The sequence below is a fragment of the Scyliorhinus torazame genome, chromosome 6 (assembly GCF_047496885.1).
Source record: "Scyliorhinus torazame isolate Kashiwa2021f chromosome 6, sScyTor2.1, whole genome shotgun sequence".
Classification (NCBI taxonomy): domain Eukaryota; kingdom Metazoa; phylum Chordata; class Chondrichthyes; order Carcharhiniformes; family Scyliorhinidae; genus Scyliorhinus; species Scyliorhinus torazame.
Window position 1 is genome coordinate 150,108,290 of NC_092712.1, and position 24,396 is coordinate 150,132,685.

The window sequence follows — 24,396 nt, forward strand, 5'->3', positions numbered from 1 at the left end:
TGAGTGCATGATAGATGTGTGAAGAATATGTCACAGTAACATTTTCCAGCTGAAAGCCTTGAAATAACTGCAGTTGTTTTATTTGTAGTTGGGCTACTTGCCTATGTGAAATGTGTCAGAATACATCAATGCTAAGTTTATACCGCTTCTGCTTTATCATAACTCTTTTTTTCTAGCAACTATGATCACCAATGAAGATCTGTGCAGATCAGTGGTGCAATAATTGTATTATTGCCTTTGGAAGGGTTGTGTAGGGATTACTGAATGCTGACAAAGCTCGAAAAGGTAAACGGGAGCAACTCCTGAGGTGCTTCTCCGCACCTCTCATACTGCACTGTTCCTTAAGGTAGATTAGAATGTCTAATGTACATTAGATACATGAAGCACAAGATAACTGTTATTTCCTTTATAGTTCAAATAATTTTACCTGGATCTAGAAAGCTCTTTTACAGTCATGATGGGCCAAAAGGCCACCTCCTTAGTCCAAAACCTCAATGACTTGAACCAAAGTCATAATTTCATGAAATTTCGAAACTTCAACAATAATGGAATGTGTTATTTTTACAGCAGCGTGATTCATACATCTACATCCCATAATATAAATAAGTATTGGGTGCGTAATGAGATTGTACACTTGTATATGTGCACAATGGTGCAGGTTAGTGCCATCGTGCTTTCCATTGCTCCTCCATTGACCCAGATAGATTAATTATTCCAGAGACTCTGAATGTGTCAATCGTATTTCAGAAGGAATACAGATATTGCCAATTTGCGGCTGCCAAATTAAATATTCAGTATGCGTTACTGTTTCTAATTGCTGTTTTTCCTTTGACAGTTTAAGAAAGAGGAGCCAGTGCTGAGCAGCCACAGTAAATCCTCAGGCACGCAAGTGGATGGTGTAAGGTCAGTCAAAATCTTTCATCATATTTTTGTGTGTCTTCTCAGATCTTCCCATGGGAAAAGGTTCATCACAATGGAGAGTAGCCCAGCCAGAATTTGGACTTGTTTCTGCCTAGTATTTCTAGGAATGTCACCTTTAGTTGGAGACTATCTATTGTTTGAGGCCGCATTTTCTTGTAATTTTTTTCCAAATGTTTTACAACCGATCTAACCAAAGAAATATGCCTCTTTACAGAGTGCTTATAAGTCTGAAAAAATTACCACCTTCCCATCTGTCTCAGTAATGAGATGGCTAATACACGAAGTGTCACAAATGTTGGCTACCTGGGCCTTGTAGTGTTGGGAATCTAGGCCGAAGACCTACTCTACCTGATGTACACAACTCATAGGCCAGAATTTTATGTTCTCCCAATGGTGGGTTTTTAGGTGGTAATGGGAGTGTGGAATTGAAGAGACAGGATTCTCTCCGGGTTCTCGCCCGCCCTGACCACACGGTGATTTTACGATGGGGCAGGCAAAGCATCGGACAAGAAGCTCACCCATATCCCAATTGAGGCCCAATAATTGGCCACTTAAGTGCCAATTCCCGCCCAGTCTCAATTTTTAACCTTCTGGTTGTGTATTCATCGTGTTTCAGTGTTTCCTCACAAGCAGCCTTTTAGCTGAACAGGGACACTTTAAGGGAACGATTGTGTGATGGATGACATCTTCGACCATTTGCGCGGGCAAGCGGTCAGTCTAACATCACAGCCTTTAATGTTAACATCCTCTAAATAAAGCTCTACATTTTGGCTGAATCTCTAAGGCGGGCAGACTCGATCTTGAATCCACTGCCTAAAAACTGACGATGAGGTAGGTGAACAGCATTTGTAGCACCCAAAGAAATAATAAAGCACTGAAATCATTGCTACTTGAAAGCTGGCGACGGGAGAGCCAAACAATGGTTACAGCACTAGAGGAACCAAAAAATCACCCAAAATTTCAAAGGAAACAACCTGAGAGAAAATCCCACCGCATGTTCCTCCCTAAACAAACTCGGTTGCCATGAATAGTAAGTGCCCTGCAACATCAAATTTAGAGCTGGGGGTGTTGCAAAACACAAAGGAAAACAGGCTGAGCTTGGGTTGTGACTTGTTTTGGAGAGAAAGGAAGCAAGGTAGTGCTTAAAAATTCATGGCACATTATGCACACCCAGGACCTTCCATAGAGAAAAATGGCAGGAGTTTTGGTGTCGCGGGACCATTTGATGAGAATGCATAACGATGGAGGTTGTATGCAGAACGATTTGACTATTTTGTTCAAGCTAACAAGATAGCAGCAGATATAAAAGTCCCAACATTCCTGAGTATATTGAGGGTGTGTGTGGTGGTGGTGGGGGGGGGGGGGGGGCAATATTTAACCTCCTTAGGAATCTGGTACAGCTGGAAAAGCCAGGCACAAGAACATAGAAGAAATAGTGGACATATTGCAGGACCACTATTTACCAAAACCTTTGGTTATCACAGAAAGGTTTAGGTTTCATAAGCGGAACCAAGAAAAAGATGAATCAAGTACACAGTTTGCAGCTACCCTGAAAAGACTGACGAACACTATGAATTTGGGGATGTGGTAAATTATACCAACAGAGATCGATTTGTCTGTGGTTTAAGGAGCGAAGCTATTCAAAAGCAGTTGTTAATCGAAAACAACCTTACCTTAAAGAAAGCTTTGGAAGTTGCTGTGTCCATGGAGTTAGCAACCCAAAGAAGCTCAACAGTTGAATTCAAGCACAAGAATTCACAAGATGTCAGCCGAAACTCGAACACAGACACAGACTCGTACTTGCCAGAAGTGTGCAAAAACCAGGCACTCAACAGCAGATTGTTGCCGCAAAGACATTGTGTGCAGAAATTATGGTAGAAAGAGCCACATTGCGCACACTTTTTGGAAAAAGAAATGGGCTTCAAGCAAACATTGCAGAAAACAAAAGCCGAATCAACCAAATGGCAAGCTGAGTCAAGGAAAAGGTCCACGTGATACAAAAAGGACGTGAGAAGGAACTCAATTCGCAGTCCAAAGACGAACTGTCATTAAATGAACCAGTTATTGCTGGTGTACTGGGTCACCCCATTACTGAGCGTCAGCCAGAGAAGATAGAGGTGGTCTCGCGAGTGCCAGAGACTATTTATCAAGAAAGGCTCCAACCCTCAAAGGTAGTGTTAAAAACCTACACTAGCGAAATAGATCCACTGAAGGGCTGTATTGATGTTATAGTGCAATTAAATGGACAGATGGAAGATTTGTCCTTGCAAATAGTCAAAGGAAATTATCTGGCACTACAAGGATGAACTTGGCTGTAAATGATGAGATCAAATGGGGCCGAGGTAAATCTCATGACAGATTCCAAATCAGGCCGACCCAAAATCGTGAAGAAACATGCCATTGTGTTCAACAGTGGGCTGGGAAGCAGGAAGTCTTTCTTGGTAAAGCTGAAGATCAAGGAGGAAAGTCAGGCAAGGTGCTTAAAGGTTAGATAAGTGACATATGCAATCAGACCTAAGGTGGAGGCGGAATTAGAATGGCTGGTCCGAACGGAAGTCCTTGGGAAGCCAGGGTGCGATGTAGGTGAGATGTCCCACATCGGCTGGCTCCCGCCTAGGTTGTAAGAAGACTGAAGTCCGGTCCCAGGGGAATTCTGGAGGAATACAAAAAAGAAGAGAAAGAAGTTTTAAAGAAACTTGGTGAAAGTTTTTGTTTCTTTTTTTTGAAGGAAGAGTTTTTTGTTTTTCTATTTTAAAAAAAAGAACGGAAGTCCTTGAACCTATTAACCGAGGGGGTGCACGGTGGCACAAGGGGCGGCAGGATGGCAAACTGGTTAGCATTGCTACCTCCCAGCTCCAGAGTCCCGGGTTCAATTCCAGCCTCAGGCGACTGCCTGTATGGAGTTTACACTTTCTCCCTGTCTCTGTATGGGTTTCCTCCGGGTGCTCCGGTTTCCTCCCACAGTGCAAAGATGTGAAGGTTAGGTGGATTGACTATGCTAAATTGCCCCTTAGTATCCAAAAGAGTTAGGTCGGGTTACTGGGTTATGGGGATAGGATGGAGGCATGGGCTTGGGTAGAGTGCTCTTTCCCAGGGCCAGTGCAGACTCCATGTGCCGAATGGCCTCCTGCACTGTAAATTCTATGATTAACTGGAGTGATTGGACTATGCTGATTGTATCCGTGATGAAAAAGATGGATCTATACACATTTGTGGTGATTTTAAAGTAACTATTAATCCTGTACTATGTGCAGAGTAGTACCCTCTACCCCTGATTGATTTTCCCTCAGTTGGCTAGAGGCCAACACTTCAGTGAAATCAACCTCAGTCAAACATATCTTCCAATGAACGTGGATCAGGATTCACAACAGTTATTGATGATCGTGCCACACAAAGTATTATTTCAATACAAAACATTATCAGTTGCCATCAATTCAGGGCCAACGTTGTTCCAACAAGCTATGGACCAAATCTTAAGCGAATTAGATGGAGTCAAGTGTTTCTTAGATAATATCTCCATTACTGGGAAGAATGAAGAAGCACATCTCCGCAACGTAGATGCCACACTCCAGAGATTAGAAGATTATTGATTAAGAGTCCGAAAAGACAAATGTGAATTTTTCTAATCTTCAATTGAACACCTGGGTCGTGCCATTGACACCAAGGGGTTGCATAAATTGCCTTCGAAAGGCAAAGCTATTACCGAGGCACCCATATCTCAAAATGTCAAGCAACTTCAATCTTTCTTAGGCTCACTAAATTACTATGGAAGGTTTTTCCCTAATCTAGTGACTATTCTAAAACCTTTGCAGAATTGACTGTGTCAAAATAAAAAGTGGAAATGGGGGGGATTAATGTGAGAGAGCTTTCATTCAAGCCAAAGCGGTGTTACGCAAGTTAGAAGTCCTCACACGTCTTGATCCAAATTTATCCATGAAACTGGCATATGACCCATCGCCTTATGGGGGTGGAGTGGTGGTTTCCTACATAATTCCCACAGGTTACTAGTGGGGTACCACAAGGATCTGTTTTGGGGCCACTGCTGTTTGTCATTTTTATAAATGACCTGGAGGAGGGCATAGAAGGATGGGTGAGTAAATTTGCAGATGACACTAAAGTTGGTGGAGTTGTGGACAGTGCGGAAGGATGTTAGAAGTTACAGAGGGACATAGATAAGCTGCAGCGCTGGGCTGAGAGGTGGCAAGTGGAGTTTAATGCAGAAAAGTGTGAGGTGATTCATTTTGGAAGGAATAACAGGAAGACAGAGTACTGGGCTAGTGGTAAGGTTCTTGGCAGTGTGGCTGAGCAGGGAGATCTCGGTGTCCATGTACATAGATCCCTGAAAGTTGCCACCCAGGTTGAGAGGGTTGTTAAGAAGGCGCACGGTGTGTTAGCTGTTATTGGTCAAGGGATTGAATTTCGAAGCCATGACGTCATGTTGCAGCTGTACAAAACTCTGGTGCCGCCGCATTTGGAGTATTGCGTGCAATTCTGGTCGCCGCATTATAGGAAGGATGTGGAAGCATTGGAAAGAGTGCAGAGGAGATTTACCAGAATGTTTCCTGGTGCGGAGGGAAGATCTTATGAGGAAAGGCTGAGGGACTTGAGGCTGTTTTCTTTAGAGAGAAGAAGGTTAAGAGGTGACTTAATTGAGGCATACAAGATGATCAGAGGATTGGATAGAGTGGACAGTGAGAGCCTTTTTCCTCGGATGATGATGTCTAGCACGAGGGGACATAGCTTTAAATTGAGGGGAGATAGATATAAGACAGATGTCAGAGGTAGGTTCTTTACTCAGAGAGTAGTAAGGGCGTGGAATGCCCTGCCTGCAACAGTCGTGGACTCGCCAACACTAAGGGCATTCAAATGGTCATTGGATAGACATATGGACGATAAGGGAATAGTGTAGATGGGCTTTAGAGTGGTTTCACAATTCGGCGCAAAATCGAGGGCCGAAGGGCCTGTACTGCGCTGTTATGTTCTATGTGTAAAGAAGCTAACAGCCTTTGCATTGAGGACCTCGAATAAAGTCAAAAGCAACTATGCACAGATGGAGAAAGAAGCCCTAGGAATCATTTTTAGAATAAAACGGTTCTACCAATTCCTGTATGGGAGAAATTTCACTTTATCAATGGACCATCGTCCACTGACAACAATACTTGGATCTCATATTGAGATTCCATCACTGGCAATGAGAAGAATGCAGAGGTGGGCATTTCTCTTGTCAGCACACATGTGCGCATTCAAGTATCGTCAGTCAAATCTTCATGGCAATGCAGATGGACTCCCCTTACCTAATAGTTCATCAATAAGCAGTTTGTGTGGAAACATTTTCTACTTTGATCAAGTAGCTAACACTTCTGTAACTGCAGGACAGGTACAAAAGCATACCAGTAGTGATCCAGTACTGTCAGAGGTTGTGGATATTTTCCACTCGAAGACATGAGTTATCCGTACAGGCAAGTTGTGGCCTCTGGGGAATGTGAGTCATCATTCCACCATTATTACGTAAATGTGTATTAAACCAATTTCAAAAAGGCCACTGTAGTATTGTAAGGATGGAGGTAGCCAGGAGCTATTTTTGGTGGCTGGGGCCAGATGCCAAAGTCGAGGAGAAGGTGAGATTTTGGTTGTCTTGTGCAAAAGTGTGGAATCTGGTGCCATTAGCCCCATTGCACCTGTGGGAATGGCCAGAAGAGGCCTGGTAATGGGTACACGTTGATTATGCCAGACCGTTTGAAGGGAGTATGTTTTTCATTCTTGTCGATGCTGACTCAAATGGGCTGAAGTTGCCACCATGAAGTCAACGTCATTGGAGAAAACAATTGACAGATTGGGTGAAATCGTCAGCAGATTTGGTTACCCTGAACAAGAGATGAGTGATAATGGATCGCAGTTCATATCTCAAGAGTTCATAGACTATTTGAAGGAGAATGGAATTCAACATATCTGGTCCACTCTATATCACCCTGCCACCAATGAGCTGGCAGAGCATTTTGTACAGACCATGAAACATTTGTTAAAGGTAACCAGAGAACCTGGTTCATTATTTAAATGTTTGAGTCAGTTCCTGCTCATGTACAGGAAACTGTTGCTAATGGTTAACGTTAACTATGCGCAGCATTCAATTTGCTAAAATCACCCAAGACATAAGAACATAAGAACTAGGAGCAGGAGTAGGCCACCTGGCCCCTCGAGCCTGCTCCGCCATTCAATGAGATCATGGCTGATCTTTTGTGGACTCAGCTCCACTTTCCGGCCCGAACACCATAACCCTTAATCCCTTTATTCTTCAAAAAACTATCTATCTTTATCTTAAAAACATTTAATGAAGGAGCCTCTACTGATTCATTGTGCAAGGAATTCCATAGATTCACAACCCTTTGGGTGAAGAAGTTCCTCCTAATCTCAGTCCGAAATCTACTTCCCCTTATTTTGAGGCAATGCCCCCTAGTTCTGCTTTCACCCGCCAGTGGAAACAACCTGCCCGCATCTACCCTATCTATTCCCTTCATAATTTTATATGTTTCTGTAAGATCCCCCATCATCCTTCTAAATTCCAACGAGTACAGTCCCAGTCTGCTCAACCTCTCCTCGTAATCCAACCCCTTCAGCTCTGGGATTAACCTAGTGAATCTCCTCTGCACACCCTCCAGTGCCAGTACATCCTTTCTCAAGTAAGGAGACCAAAACTGAACACAATACTGCAGGTGTGGCCTCACTAACACCTTATACAATTGCAGCATAACCTCCCTAGTCTTAAACTCCATCCCTCTAGCAATGAAGGACAAAATTCCATTTGCCTTCTTAATCATCTGTTGCACCTGTAAACCAACTTTTTGCGACTCATGCACTAGCACACCCAGGTCTCTGCACAGCAGCATGTTTTAATATTTTATCATTTAAATAATAATCCATTTTGCGGTTATTCCTGACAAAAGTAATTGTCAAGAAAAACAGCAGAATCAGGTCATATGGCAGGAGAACAAGGCAAAATGTTGTGTTTTTCGCCAGGTTCAGAGATTCTGGCAAGAGATTATACGATAAGTGAAAAGTGGTTTCCTGCCACCACCTTGGCAGAGACAGGACTGGACTTCTACATCATACAAACCTAAGATTATGTAATATGGAGAAGGCATGCAAATTAACATTTGGCAGCAAGAACCAATCCAGCAGAGGCAGAACTGGCCGAGAATCTAAATCCAAATGTGCCAAGATACGACCTGGACCTTTCCAAGAACCTGACACTAACCAAACTAATTGGGGAAAAACAGAACCTCAATTATGGATCAAACACCAAGTCAACCTTCGATTATTACGTCGACTTGGTTTAAGATAATCACTGACAACGCTCACACCAAGCCAAAGACACCAAAGGCTCCAGCAAGTATTAAAAATCAGGCACCTGAGGTTCGCCGACAATTGCACAGAGAATGACAACCTCCGGAACATCTGACATATTGACTGTTGATTAACTGATCATGTTGCTATTTGATTGTTAATGTTACACCATTTATTGTGCCAGGGTCTTTTGATTTAAAGGGAAGGAAATGTTGTGTATTCATGGTTTCGGAGTGTTTTTAATGTTTCCTTACAAGCAACCTTGTCGCTGAACAGGGACACTCTAAGAGAACGATTGTGTGATGCCATCGGAGGTGACACCATTGGGTATTTGTGTGGGCGAATTGGCAGTCTTGCATCGCAGCCTGCATTGTTAACATCTTCTCGATAAAGCTCTATGATTTGGTTGAACCTTCAAGACCTGCAGACTCGACCTTAAATCGACCACACTTCTGAAGTTGGGTGGCCTCCAGATCCCCCCTCCCCGCCCTGGGACCTGTGGTGATGTGCATCAATGTAAATGCATGTAGGCTAGCTAGACACTAGAGGGAGCACCAGTGATATCACACACACACACACTCAACCAATAGATCAGTTAGATAGGACACAGCCAATGGACATTCACGATACACACACAGAGGTGACACCACCCAGGAGGGCATTACACCAACCCATATATAAAGGACACCACACACATGATCTGCCTCTTTCCAGTGGAGCCAGTCAGTGAGTAGAGACACAGGGTTGATTCAATATTACACCCACCATGTGGATTGCAGCAGCTGGTTAGTCAGTCTGGGTAGCTATAGTAGGATTAGCAGTAGGGTCGAACCCGAGTAATAGAAGTGTAAATAGTTTAATAAACGTGTTGAAGTTATCTCCACGTCTGAACCTTCCTTTGTCAAGTGCACCACAAGGAAGCCGCTTATGTTACACCTACAACATAACAAATCAGGACCCATTGAACTAACTTGGGCCTCCAGTGCCCGACTAGGGCTCCATTGTCCTCCTTCATTTCTTCTTCGGTCCACTGCAACACTGTGGCAGCAGGGGCATCTTTCTAAGGTGGGACTTCCCCCCCGAGTAACTGGTGGAAGTCCTGCCTGCAGCCTTTTGACGTTCATTCAAGCGTGAAATGGCTGCGGGGCTCTTGGAGTTAATGGGGATGTGTTCCCCATCAACTCTTTGGATGATTGGAAGCGAGACGCCGTCATCTGAAAAATTTATGTCAAGATCAGGAAGCAGATTAGAGCGCTGTGTACCAGGCAAGGTATGTGGGAAATTAAAAGATCTCTCAAATATTCTGTGAATGATTCCATAGTGCTATATTTTGCCAACTCCTTAATCAGTGATAATCTCAAAGATTTTGTGGCGTTTTGGGGAAAGCAAGCCCCTCACCACCCCCAGCAGCCTTTCTCTGCATTGATTTTTGATTTAATTGGGGATCCTCGCCACAAGGCCTGTTCATAAAATTTTCCTCCTGATGGGACATTTCCTTGTGATGAGATAATTATAACCTGGTTCCCTCCCTCACAGCTCTGAGGTTTGTATGAAGGGAGTAGGGATGGAGCTTGGCAGGTGAACACATGCAGAAAGCGAGAAGTGCAGGAGTCCTTCAGGTCGTGCCCAATCTAATGCAAGGATTCGATTGCCAATGTTTGGAATCCGTTTCATCGCCACAGCCAGAGTGAAAAGTTGATTGGTTGGCTGGCTGGTGGCTTGTGGTGCTAGGCTGCATGGTAGGAATGGATGATTTGATTTGATGTGATTTATTATTGTCACATGTATTAATATACAGTGAAAAGTATTGTTTCTTGCATGCTATACAAACAATGCATACCGTACATAGGGAAGGAAGGAGAGGCTGCAGAATATAATGTTACAGTTATAGCAAGGTGTGGGGAAAAGATCAACTTAATACGAGGTAGGTCCATTCAAAAGTCTGATGGTAGTAGGGAAGAAGCTGTTCTTGAGTCGTTTGGTACGTGACCTCAAACTGTGGTATCTTTTTCCTGATGGAAGAAGGTGGAGGAGAGTAGTCCGGGATGCGCGGGGTCCTCAATTATGCTGGCTGCCTTTCCGAGGCAGTGGGAATTGTAGACAGAGCCAATGGATGGGAGGCTGGTTTGAGTGATGGATTGGGCTACATTCACGACCTTTTGTAATTTCCTGCGGTCTTGGGCAGAGCAGGCTCCATACCAAGCTGTGATACAATCAGAAAGAATGCTTTCTACGGTGCATCTGTAGAGGTTGGTGAGTGTCGTAGGTGACATGCCAAATTTCCTTAGTCTTCTGAGAAAGTAGTCATTGGCGGGCTTTCTTAACTATAATGTCGGCATGGGGTGACCAGGACAGGTTGTTGGTGATCTGGACACCTAAAAACTTGACGCTCTTGACCCTTTTTACTTCGTTCCCATTGATGTAGACAGGGGCGTGTTCTCCACTACACTTCCTGAAGTCAATGACAATCTCCTTCGTTTTGTTGACATTGAGGGAGAGATTATTGTCATCGCACCAGTTCACCAGATTCTCTATCTCATTCCTGTACTCTGTCTCATCATTGTTTGAAATCCGACCCACTACTGTGGTGTCATCAGCAAATTTGAAAATCGAGTTGGAGGGGAATTTGGCCACACAGTCAGAGGTGTACAAGGAGTATAGTAGGGGGCTGAGGACACAGCCTTGTGGGGCACCAGTGTTGAGGATGATCGTGGAGGAGGTGTTGTTGCCTATCCTTACTGATTGTGGCCTGTGGGTTAGAAAGTTCAGGATCCAGTCACAGAGGGAGGAGCAGAGGCCAAGGCCACAGAGTTTGGAGATGTGTTTCGTAGGAATGATGGTGTTGAAGGCTGAGCTGTAGTCAATTAATAGGAGTCTGACATAGGTGTCTTTGTTATCTAGGTGTTCCGGGGTAGAGTGCAGGGCCATGGAGATGGCATCTGCTGTGGACCTGTTGCAGCGGTAGGCGAACTGTAGTCAATCAAGGCAATCCGAGAGGCTGGAGTTAATTTGTGCCATGACTAACCTTTCGAAGCACTTCATGATGATGGATGTCAGAGCCACTGAACGATAGTCATTATGGCATGCTGCGTGGCTTTTTTTTGGTACAGGGATGATGGTCGGCAGAGGTTGAAGATGTCTGCGATTACCCCCGCCAGTTGATCCACGCAAGACCTGAGTGCTCGTCCGGGTACCCCATCCAGGCCAGTGGCTTTCCAAGGATTGACTTTCGTGAAGGCTGCTCTGACGTCTGCAATGGTGATCTCTGATACAAGTTCATCCGAGGCTTCTGGGTGGAGGGCTCACTCTCACTGAAGTCTTGTTCAAAGCGGGCATAGAATGCGTTGAGCTCATCAGGGAGGCGTGCATTGGAGCCGGTGATTTTACATGCCTTCATCTTATAGCCTGTTATGTCTTGCAGACCTTGCCATAGTCGGCGGGGGTCCGTGTGGCTGGCCTAGGACTCGATCTTGGTCCGGTACTGTCTTTTGGCATCTTTGATGGATCTCCTTAGATCATATCTGGCTTTCTTGTAGAGGTCAGGGTCACATGACTTGAGCGCCTCAGACCTAGACTTCAGCAAGCAGTGGATATCTCTGTTCATCCAGGGTTTCCGGTTGGGAAACACGCGGATTTGTTTCTTTGCACACAGTCTTCTACACACTTGCTAATGAAGTCAGTTACTGTAGTGGCGTACTCGTTCAGGCTGATCGCAGAGTTTTTAAATACTGACCAGTCCACTGACTCTAAGCAGTCCTGTAGGAGATCATCCGATGAGAGAGGGCAAAAGATCGTGGCTCAGGGTGTAGATTGGGTCGGACACCTGGAGAAATTGAAGGTTGGAGAGAAAGTTGTGGAGGCTGTGAAAAAGATCTGTGAGAGCGCAGGTGTGGAGGGGAAGGATGGGGAGACCATGGAAAAAAGTCTTTGCTGAGATTGTGGAGAAGGTGGCAGGCTGAGGATGACATTTAGTCCTGTGGAGGACAACAGGAGGGCATTGGATCATGAAGAGGCTGGATATGATGGCAGTGGCATCACTGGGTAGGTTAACAGGGTGGGTTGCAGGGCTGTGAGGAAGCATTCCTTCTTCTGGCCCACATGCAGCGTTGGAAAGACATTTACCTGCTAGTCTGACATTCTTTTGTTTCCGATTCCTGGGAAACCTGGTCTACTGATAGAACAAAGAAATGTACAGCACAGGAACAGGCCCTTCGGCCCTCCAAACCCGTGCCGACCATGCTGCCTGACTAAACTACAATCTTCTACACTTTCTGGGTCCGTATCCCTCTATTCCCATCCTATTCATGTATTTGTCAAGATGCCCCTTAAATGTCACTATCGTCCCTGCTTCCACCACCTCCTCCGGTAGCGAGTTCCAGGCACCCACTACCCTCTGCGTAAAAAAGCTTGCCTCGTACATCTACTCTAAACCTTGCCCCTCTCACCTTAAACCTATGCCCCCTAGTAATTGACCCCTCTACCCTGGGGAAAGCCTCTGACTATCCACTCTGTCTATGCCCCTCATAATTTTGTAGACCTCTATCAGGTCGCCCCTCAACCTCCGTCGTTCCAGTGAGAACAAACCGAGTTTATTCAACCTCTCCTCATAGCTAATGCCCTCCATACCAGGCAACATTCTGGTAAATCTCTTCTGCACCCTCTCTAAAGCCTCCACATCCTTCTGGTAGTTTGGCGACCAGAATTGAACACTATACTCCAAGTGTGGCCTAACTAAGGTTCTATACAACTGCAACATAACTTGCCAATTCTTATACTCAATGCCCCGGCCAATGAAGGCAAGTATGCCGTATGCCTTCTTGACTACCTTCTCCACCTGTGTTGCCCCTTTCAGTGACCTGTGGACCTGTACTCCTAGATCTCTCTGACTTTCAATACACTTGAGTATTCTACCATTCACTGTATATTCCCTACCTGCATTAGGCCTTCCAAAATGCATTCCCTCACATTTGTCCGGATTAAACTCCATCTGCCATCTCTCCGCCCAAGTCTCCAAACAATCTACATCCTGCTGTATCCTCTGACAGACCTCAGGCACCTACCTTCATTAAAGTACTTAAGTTAGGGACCAACCTACTGAGAGCAGGTTGGCTGCCTACCCCACCTTTCCCACCTCCATCGCAACTGGAAGCAGATAGGGTCATGAGAGATTGGGTTCATATTTGACTTTACTTTTTACATTTTAACTTCACACTGTTTTTGGTGGTTCAAAATTACTTCAATATGTCCAAATCCTATTTTTTTTAAAAAACAGTGCTTTGATGATTACTGGTGCTTAATATACCAACCCCCCAACCTCAATAAAGCTGCAATACTTGCAATAAGTGCCACAAGTTCTAGTGAGCTAATCTTACTCTCTTTGCCAGGATCATTCTGGCTAAACAGTGCAAAGATTGATCTGCTTAGGGAGAGGTCATCGAGCTGAGGAAAGGTTTTGCCATGACTGACCTGAACTCCAGCTACTGACCCACTTCCCTGTACTGGTAGTCATCAAATTCTGTTTATTTTTTAGGATCATCATCATGTCACATGTTCATGCTTCAGTGTCGCCAATTCACAACAAATGTGAAGCCTAAACAGGATGTCCCAGTTCCAAGAAACTGAACTCAGGTTACTGATACTGTTAATTTTCTAAGATAATTGTAATAATAATTTGAAGTAACTACTCTCTGTGTGAAAACATTGTTTGACTAAATCATACATTGAATCTAAGCAGTTGGATAAAACAAATATATAAAAATATAGCTGTAAAATTCTGCATCGCATCAGCATATTTATATCATGTTTTATTTTCAGAGACCATAAAGTATTGCTTTACCTTCCTTCATTGCTTTATTTTACACTGATGCATTGCGATTGTACCAATCCTCTTCCTTCACAGTCAGTACTGACAGCTGACAGCTTTCACACATCGAAGTGGGTTTCTGTAGGATAATATGTTGTTAATTAAGCCTAGCCCTTTCCTTTTTATCATTGGGTTATACAAGCTGATTTTTATTTTCTGTAAGCCTGTTTTTCGTTTTAAATTGCCTTGCGATATTTTTACGTACTGGAAATAGCATTCCTTTTAAATTACCTTTACTTATGTGGACCTGTAGAAAGAGACACAACCCAATTCAGTCCAGCTTCTTTTGGTTATATACATACACATTTAACTGCAAAGAATGCCCTCTGCTGGAACGTGCAAAATGTGTGGATGCCAGAATCAGGCACTCTTGTTATGCTCTTCATAGCCTGCAGTCAAATGCTCACTACGGCCTTGTGTATAAAGAAAGGTCGTCCTGTGGAACTGCAGCCCAGAAGGGTGGCACAGTAGCACAATGGTTAGCACAGTTGCTTCACAGCTCCAGGGTCCCAGGTTCGATTCCCGGTTTGGGTCACTGTCTATGCGGAGTCTGCATATTCTCCTCGTGTCTGCGTGGGTTTCATCTGGGTGCTCCGGTTTCCTTCCACAGTCCAAAGACATGCAGGTTAGGTGGATTGGCCATGCTAAATTGCCCTTAGTATCCAAAAAGAATGGGAGGGGTTATTGGCTTAAGGGGATAGGGTTGAAGTGAGGGCTTAAATGGGTCGGTGCAGACTCGATGGGCCGAATGGCCTCCTTCTGCACTGTATGCTCTATGTTCTATGCACCTTAGATCACAGTCAACAACCTGCATTCATATAACATCTTTCACAGGTGCCCCTCAGAGCACTTTACAGATAGGAGAGAGGAAATGGACGCTGAGGCATGAAAGAAGAACTGAGGAGGTGTGACTGAAACATAGGTCAAAGAGACGGGTTTTGGAGGTGTTTGAGGAGAGGTGGCAGAATGCAGTTCCCAGAAGTAAGAGCCAAAAGGTTGCAGTCTCTCCACAATGATGCAGAATCCTTCTACTGTGCTGTATTGGACAGTGGCTGCACATCTACTGTGTGTGGAATTGACTGGTTAAAATGTTACCTGTACACTTTGAATGCTGAAAATCGTAACACGGTTAAGGAATTTGAAAGTTTCAGGTTTGGGGATGATAATACTCTGAAGCCGCTGAAAAGAGTGGTGATCCCTTGCAATATTGCCGGAGTGAATCATTTCATTAGCACGGATGTTGCATCAAGTGAGATACCTTTGCTTCTGAGCAGACCGTCGATGAAGAAAGCACACATGAAACTGGATATGGGACAGGATAAGGCAACAGTTTTTGGAAAGACGGTGGACTTACAATTTACACAGTCGGGACACTATTGTATTCCATTACTGACAAATAATTTTTCAAGTAGAGTGGTTAAGGATGTGTTAATGGCAGTTGAAAATGGGACTTTAGCTGATAAAAAGCTTGTGGTATTAAAACTGCATAGGCAGTTTGCACATCCGTCTCCTCGGAGGCTGAAAATTTTATTCAAGGATGCAGGGTATGGGATGACGACTATACTAAACTGATAGAACAGGTTAGTGACCGCTGTGAAGTTTGTAGGAAGTACAGAAGGGCACCAGCACGGCCGATACTAACCCTACCTTTGGCCAAGGATTTTAACGACATTGGGGCCATGGACCTTAAGATCTGGGATAAAGCAAATAATATATTTATTTTGCATTTTGTAGATTTAGCAACCAGATTTAGTCAATCAACGATTGTACGAAGTAAAGAAAAGAGAGTAATTCTGGATCAAATCATGGAAAAATGGATAGGGACAGGAATGGGTCCACTGGCAAAATTCCTTACGGACAATGGGGGAGAATTTGCTAATGATAAGTTTAGGGATATGTGTGAAAACATGAATATCAGAGTTATGAATACGGCTGCAGAAAGCCCATTTAGTAACGGTATCTGTGAAATAAATCATGCTGTCATCGATGACATGCTTCGGAAAATGTTGGCAGATTGACCAAATTGCAGGCTAAATTCAGCTTTAGCATGGGCAGTACATGCAAAGAATTCATTGCAGATGGTTGGGGGCTATAGTCCTTATCAATTAGTGTTTGGTAGAAATCCTAAAATTCCGTCCATTTTCGATGACCAGCTTCCAGCTTGGGAGGGGACTACAATTAGCTCTGGTTTTGCTGAACATTTAAATGCATTACATAGCAGTAGAAAAGCTTTTTTGGAAGCAGAAGTCTCTGAAAGAATTCGCAGACGTTTAAGACATAACGTAGGGTCATCAGATGCCGTTTTTAAGCAAGGAGGCATGGTATACTATAAGAGATACAATTCTAATGAATGGAAAGGCACAGGGAAGATCATAGGCATAGATGACAAAACAATTATTTTGCAAGGTGGTAATCAAACTGTTAGGGTACATTCATCAAGGATAATGGGTACAGATTACAAATTTTCAAATTTAGACAGAGCAGACAGACCTGATGAGGAACCAGAGTCATCTGGTACGCATGTGTTACAGAACTATGAGGACCAATTAACTGATATAGACAGGGTTTCTGTGGAGGAACACAACACTTCTGATGAATTAGAACAGGCCATTTTTCCGAAAGGGCAACTGCCAAAAGTTGGTACAAAAGTGACATACTTGCCTGAAGGGTCTAGTCAATGGAAGGATGCAACTGTTATTAGTAGAGCAGGGAAGGCCACTGGAAAGTATAAACATTGGTTGAATGTACAGCATTCAGGGAAGGAGTCAAGACAATGGATTGGGAAAACGAAGTTCAAAAATGGAGGGCACAGAAATGCAGTGCCAGTTCACATAGTATATCGGATAGTGAACAGGTCTGCAGGAAAAGGTCGAGAACTATTGAAAGGACATCCCACAGCAGAAGGGAAAGATCAAGCAGTAGCAGTACAGAACGAGATACCAGGCGGGAGATGGGACGTAGTTTGTCAAGATCTCGGAACATGAGTAAGACTACGAATACTAATAGGAGTAGAAGCCCACATGCACGTGAGATTTTGGTGGCTTCAAATAAATTAGATGAAAAAGTTATCAAAGAAGCTAAACAGCAAGAATTGCATAGTTGGAGTGAATTTGGAGTATACACGGAAGTACCGGATAGGGGACAAAGAGCTCTATCCCACAGATGGATTTGCACGGAAAAGGTTCTTCTGGATGGAACTTATAAGGCAAAGGCCAGGCTTGTGGCAAGGGGATTTGAAGAAAATTAGAATATCAGGATTTAAGGGTAGATTCACCTACAGCAGGAAAGGTTATTTTAAAGATCTTCTTGGCTCTATTAGCCACAAAGGCATGGGAATGCAAATCTATAGATCTAAACGCTGCCTTTTTGCAGGGGCATCAGGTCCAGAGAGACCTTTTTCTCCATCCTCCTAAAGAAGCAGCTAACACAGAAGGGGTACTCTGGAAGTTGAACAAATGTGTATATGGATTGAATGATGCATCTAGAGTCTGGTATTTTTCGCTAAGGTCAGTTTTAAGCAGATCCTGCAATGTTTTACTGGCACTATAAAGGAAATCATTCTGGCATTTTTATGATGCATGTCGATGATTTTTGGTGGGGTGGGACTAGTGATTTTGAAGCTATTGTAATCTCTAGTTTGAGGAAAGAATTCAGGGTTGGAAGTCAGGCTTCTGGTGCATTTAAATATATTGGACTGAAATTGGACAGACTAAGTTAGGGGCAACTTTACGTCAGCAATCTTATTTGGAAAGCATCACCCCAATAGCAATTAGTCGTGGCCGAATTTCACAAAAAGACAATGGTTTCAAAGATAGAAAAAGAGCAACTGCGAAGTTTAATTGGGCAACTGAACTGGTTAGGTAGACAGACTAGACCGGACGTGAGTTTTGATGTCTTAGAGTTGAGTACAAAAATGAATGATCCCAAAGTGGAAGACATAATAAGAGCAAATAAAGCGTTGGCCAAACTAAAAATGCAGGAGTGTGTTTTGAAATTTCCGGTTTTAGGTTCTTAAAACTCATAGTTTATAGTGATGCGTCCTACGCAAATTTATGTGATGGGTTTCAAGCGCAAGAGGTTTTATAATTTTCCTTTTGGGGAACAATGGTAAATGTTGCCCGCTTGTGTGGGAAACAAAGAAAATAAGGAGAGTGGTAAAAAGCACTTTGGCTGCTGAGATGTTAAGCCTTGTAGAGGCGGTGGATATGGCCTTTTATATAAGTATGATATTGACAGAAATTTTGGGATTAGGATATTTGGGTAATATACCTATTGACTGTCACATTGACAATAAATCCCTGTGGGAAAACGTGCACTCTACAAAAAGTGTCAATGAAAAGAGGTTACAGATAGACATCGCAAGTTTGAAGCAGATGTTGGACAGAGGGGAAATAACAATTAAATGGGTCGACAGGAGCTATCAACTGTCAGACTGTTTTACGAAAAGAGGGGCGAGTTCACAGAAACTTTTGAATATTGTTAATGAAGGGCACTTGTTTCTGTGACTGTTTTTTTTCTCTCTCATCCAAACAACAAAAAAAAAGGGGGGGAAATCATGTGTGTGTTTTTGAGTTTCTTGAAATTTTGTTCACCTAATTTTTTTTTTTCTCCAAGGAAGGGGAGACTGTTAAATAATGGGTTAGGGGACATTGCAATTAGTTGTCTCATTTATGTTAAGTATCCATTAATTGACACTGATATGTAAAGTGGCTTCAGGTGGCCTCTGTCAGGTGATGTATAGTTAGAGTTTTGTGCAAAGGCTGTTGGAAGGAAATAAATGTGTGTTTGTGAAAAAGGAACAGAACTTTAGACTCTTCATATCACAGCAACTAAAACGTCTAACAGGAGTGAGAGATGTGGTGGGGTAATTAGTGTCAATAGCATGTTTGTGGAAACTCACCCTCTGTCTGTGATGCCAAGGGGCAACATGTAAGTAAGGAATTGGACATGGCCAAGGATTGATCCATGGAGATCTTCAAAGGTGATGGTGTAGGGCAAAAAAGAGAAGCCATTGCTGGAGATGCACTAATTACATTCACATAGTTTGGTGCACCTTCAACAAGCCATGGGGCCATAAAGGGAAGAGAGGCATTGAAATAGGAGAGGCACGATTTACCATGTAAAGCGTTGTAGCGAGCATGAGGAGGGCTAATGCATCATGGCCACAGTCACGGAGCATGCCATTTGTGATCGGTTTGGTCATTTTGGTGCTGTGGAAAAGCTGGAAGCCAAACTGAAAGAACACTAAGAAAGAGCATGCTGAAGTTTTCACCCCTCAGGCTTGAGAAATTAGGGGCAGGGGTGGGTGCTGTACTCAGGATGAGAGGAGGAGGGCGTGTTATTGTGAGAGTTGCACGAGCAGAAGTATTGAAAAATAAAGTTGACGGAATGGTTAGATAAGTTTACTGTCCAGGTATATCATATGATCAATAGAAAGCTGAAATGAGGGAATTTGGGAATAAGGTGGTGTGCAGTTTTACGGAACATAGATAGAGGTTTTCCACAGACCAAAGGTAATATTAGAAAAGTGGCCACCAATTGCAGATGAAACCCAAGGCATCACAGTGGTGGTTTGTGCAGTGTACTGGCAAGAGACCACTTTTCCTGATGACACAAAGATAATAGGAAAATAAGTTGTGAAAGGGTATAAGGAGGCTCAAAGGAATAATAGATAGGTTAAGTAAATGGGCAAATAACATCCAGTGGTGACATTTAGGGGAGAAGTCACGCATGAGGTGACTCCCACGAGAAAACTTTATTTGAGCCCTTTTTGCCCAATTTATGTAGGAAATTCATAGAATTTACAGTGCGGAAGGAGGCCATTTGGCCCATCGTGTCTGCACCGTCCCTTGAAAAGAGCACCCTATCCAAGCACACATCTCCAAACTATCCCCGTAACCCAGTAACCCCACCTAATCTTTTTGGACAATAAGGGCAATTTAGCCTGGCCAATCCACCTAACCTGCACATCTTTGGACTGTGGGAGAAAACCGGAGCACCCGAAGGAAACCCATGTACACACGGGGAGAATGTGCAGACTCCACACAGACAGTGACCCAAGCCAGAATCGAACCTGGGACCCTGGAGCTGTGAAGCAACTGTGCTAACCACTGAACCATCATGCCCCCCAATTTGGGATCAAGTTTGCTTTTATCGATGGGTTATGTATCCCGCAAAAGCGGGCATGCCCAATAGATACCGGACCAGGCAGCAGAAAAATAAAGAATTAGCATTGAATTTGGAAGCTTCTGAAATGCAAATGGCAGAGGCTGTTGCAGTATCAGGGTCAACACTCCACTAGCTGTTGAGATCTTCACAGTGGAGCTACAGAAATTACGTTGGGAAGTCTTGGGAGGACCACAAGAAAGCAATTAAGGCAACGATTCAAGCGGCCTTGGCTACGGTGGACAAAGTGGTCCAGGTACAGGGCTGAAAAGGTGGGGCTAGCTCTGTCTCAGCAGAGTGATCAGATCACCGTCCTGGAAGAGGAGATGGCACGGGTGCCAGCTGATAACAAAATATTAAGGGCCATGGAGGACGACTGAGGAAATCAGTCTCCTGGACAGAACTTGAGGGTAGTTGGATTGCCGGAGGGTCTGGAGGGCCCGAGCCTGACTAAATTCATGTTGCGGTTGTTTTGGAAGATGGTGGGGGAGGAGAAAATAGCGACCCCTTCCGAGCTGGATCGTGCCCGCAGGTCGCTGAGGCAGAAGCCCCATGCAGGTGAACCAATGCATGCGATGATCGTGCACTGCCACAGCTTTCAGAACAAGGAGTTTTATGGTGGACAAAGGATCATCGTGATTGCAGGTTGGAGGGCCATGCTGAGAGCTGGCCAAGAGGCGTGCTGCATTTAATAAGACCAAGGCTGCGTTGTATCGCAGTAAGGTTTGATTTAGCGTGGTTTTTACTCCGCGCATCTCCTTGTGACTTATGAAAATAGAGACTAATATTTTGAGACTCCAGAGGAAGCTGAATTGTTCATGGAAAGAAATTGACTTTTTGGAGATAATACTTTGGGCAGGGGCAGGGGGGCTGGTTGGTGTTTGGGAATTGTGGTGTTATAAATAGTACTCTGTGAGAGAGCCAACCTGCTAGCTAAGATAATTAGTTACCGGGAGTGAAGGGATGGGAGAGCTGCAGCTCATACGATGGGGGGGGGGGGGCTTCTAAGTATAAGCTTAGGGGTTTTGTTTTCATGTTGGGTGAGGTTTGAGGAGGGCAGTCTTTGATTGCCTCGTCGATGCTTTCTGAGCCTGTTGGGTATGGTGTTGGTGGGGAGTGGGGGGGGGAGGGATGGGTTAGTTTTATGATGGTGGCTGGGGACTGTTATTTGTTCGGTTGTGTTGGGGATTTGGCAACTATCTTGGGTGGGCCGGGTGTCGGTTGTCCGTGAGAGGATGCTGTACTGCCTCAACCGGGTGAGAATGGCTAACCCTCGTATGGAGTGAGGAGTAGACAACCCCCATACAGTTGGTCACATGGAATGTGAGGGACTTGAGCGGACAGGTAAAGAGATCTAGGGTGTGTGCGCACCTTAGGGATTTGAAGGCCGATGTGATGCTGTTGCAGGAGACCTATTTTCGGGTTAAAAATCAGTTAAGATTGTGGATGGTTGGGTAGGGCAAATGTTTTATTCGGGATTTGACAGTAGGACCGGGGGGGCAATGATCCTGATTAAGAAGAAGATTACTTTTTCAGTGCCTAGGATTTTGACAGATCCAAATGGGAAATGCGTTATGGTTAGTGGGTTGTTGCCGGTGGTGCTGATCAATGTATATGACCCAAACTGGGATGACACAGCTTTTATCAAAACATTGCTGTCATTGATCCCCGATTTGACTTCGCACTAGCTCATCCTTGGAGGGATCTTTACCTGCGTATTGGATCCTCGATTGGATAAGTCGAGGCCTAAGGCATCTGGGGGTGGCAAAGGTTCTTTTGGCCTTCATGGAGCAGATGGGGGGAGCAGCTCCATGGAGATTTTTACATATGGATTAGATGGATTTTTCTTTCTTTTCTCCGGTACATCAGGTATATTCAAAGATCGATTTCTTTGTGGTAGTTAGGACCCTGCTGTCGGGCGGGGTGGGGGCAGGGTATTCGGCGATAGTGATCTCTGATCATGCTTCACAGTTTGTGGATTTGGTGATCAGGTCGGGCCCTGCGCAGTAGCCCCCCTCCGCACCCCCCCCCCCCCCCACCCCATCCCCCCATGGAAGTTGGAGACACCGCTATTGGCGGGTAAGAGAATCTGTGCGAGGGTTTCCTCTGCCATTGTGGGGTATCTGGGGTTTAACTAAATTGAGGAGATTTCACCTTCCACGTTGTGGGAGGCTTCAAGGTGGTTATTAGAGGAGAGATTATTTCCTACAAGGCACATAAGGAGAGGAGTGAAAGGATGGAGAGGCAGAGGTTGGTGGATGCCATTCTGGAGTGGATCACCAATATAATAATAATCTTTATTATTGTCACAAGTAGGTTTACATTAACACTGCAATTAAGTTACTGTGAAAATCCCCTAGTCACCGCACTCTGGCGCCTGTTCGGATACATGGGGAGAATTCAGAATGTCCAATTCACCTAACAGCACGTCTTTCAGGACTTGGGGGAGAAAACCGGAGCATCCAGAGGAAACCCCCACAGACACTGGGAGAACATGCAGACTCCGCAAAGATAGTGACCCAAGCTGCGAATCGAACACAGGTCCCTGGTGCTGTGAAACAACAGTGCTAACCACTGTGCTACCGTACCCCCCTTATTCGGTTACTCAGACACTGAAGCTACTGACAAGTAGAAAGAAATTGCAGTTGGAGTTTGGGCTGTTTTCGATGGACCAGGCAGCCACGACGTTTGAGCGTTGCCTTTTATGAGCGTGGGGAGAAGGCCGGTTGCCTGATAGCACACCAGCTGAGGCGGCAGCTGCTTCTCGGGAAATAGTGCAGGTAAAGGACGTGGGTGGCTGGTTAGTCTTTGCCCCAGCAAAGGTTAATGAGGCTTTTGAGGTCATTTACCATAGTCTTTACACGTGGAGCCCCTGAAGGGCAGGTTGTTAATATTGAAGTTCTTCGATTGTTTGTCTATCCCTGTTGTGGAGCAGGAGAGAAGAGGAGAAACTGGAGTCACTGCTGACCTTGGAGGATGTGGAGAAGTCTTACAATCCGAAAGCTAGTGATTCGAAACAAATAAAGAAAGATAAGGATCTGGCAGAGTGTGGGTCGTATCATCCTATTTTGTTACTGAATACAGATGCAAAGTTGTTGGTGAAGGTCTTGGCTATCGCCTGGAGTCCTGGTTCCCAGGGGTTGCCGGCCGATGTTCAGAGACTGCATAGTGTTGTTTTGTCCCTCTTTCCAGCCCCTGAACCTGTGGACATTATTTTATTAGATGCGGAAAAGGTGTTTGATAGGGTGGAGTGGGGTTATTTGTTTGAGTTCCTTGGGAGGTTTGTTTTGGGCCTAGATCTATAGCTTGGATTCAGCTCTTAAATAGGGCTTCCACCACAAATGTTCATACGAATGCTTTGAGTTCAAAGTATTTCCACCTAATGAGAGGCATGAGGCAGGGTGTCCCTGGTATTGTTTGCCGTAGCAATTGAGCCTGTGGGCGTAGAGTTGAGATCATCTACGAAGTGGAAGGGAATAGAGAGAGGGAATGGTCGGAGCACAGGGTATCATTGTATGTGGACGAATTGTTGTTGTATGTGACAGACCTTTTCGCCAATGCTGAGGAGATAATGAAGCAGCTCAGGAGGTTTAGCTCCTTCTTGGATTGAATTGGACTTGCGCAAAAGAGAATGCTTTCCGATGAACCTCCCAGGGAGGGGAGGGAAGCCAATCTGGGAAGGTTACCCTTACGCCTGGCCAGGTACAGCTTTCGTTATCCAAGAATCTGGGTGGCCCACGATTGGGCCTCGCTCCATAAACAAAATTTTGGGGATCTGTTCAATGCGGTGATGACCGATCTGAAGTGGTGGGTAAACCTCCCGCTGACCTTACGTGTAGGTTCAGTCAGTAAAAATTAATATCCTACCAAAGTTTAAATTTTTGTTTCGGTGGCTTCCAATTTTCTCCCCAAGTCTTTCTTTGTGAAAGTCAGTAAAATGTTATGTTTTTTTATTTGAGCAGGTAAGACCCCATGGATTTGCAGGGTGTTTTTGCGAAGAGAAAAGGGGCTGGGTATCTGGCTTTGCCCAATCTCATTTTATTATTGTGCTGCGAATATTGAGAGGATGCGGGGGGTGGTACATGGGGTCAGAATCTGTGTCGGGG

At 44.5% G+C, this 24,396-nt stretch overlaps 1 protein-coding gene across 2 annotated transcripts in view; it reads left to right on the forward strand.

Moving 5' to 3' along the window:
• The window catches only part of LOC140425065 (band 4.1-like protein 4B), a 574,236-nt gene that overhangs the window by 472,202 nt on the left and 77,638 nt on the right, over positions 1 to 24,396 (forward strand). For both annotated transcript variants that reach the window (XM_072508898.1, XM_072508899.1), the window contains exon 19: positions 836 to 903. In XM_072508898.1, the coding sequence (XP_072364999.1) occupies positions 836 to 903 (68 nt within the window). The remainder of the gene's footprint in view (positions 1 to 835; positions 904 to 24,396) is intronic.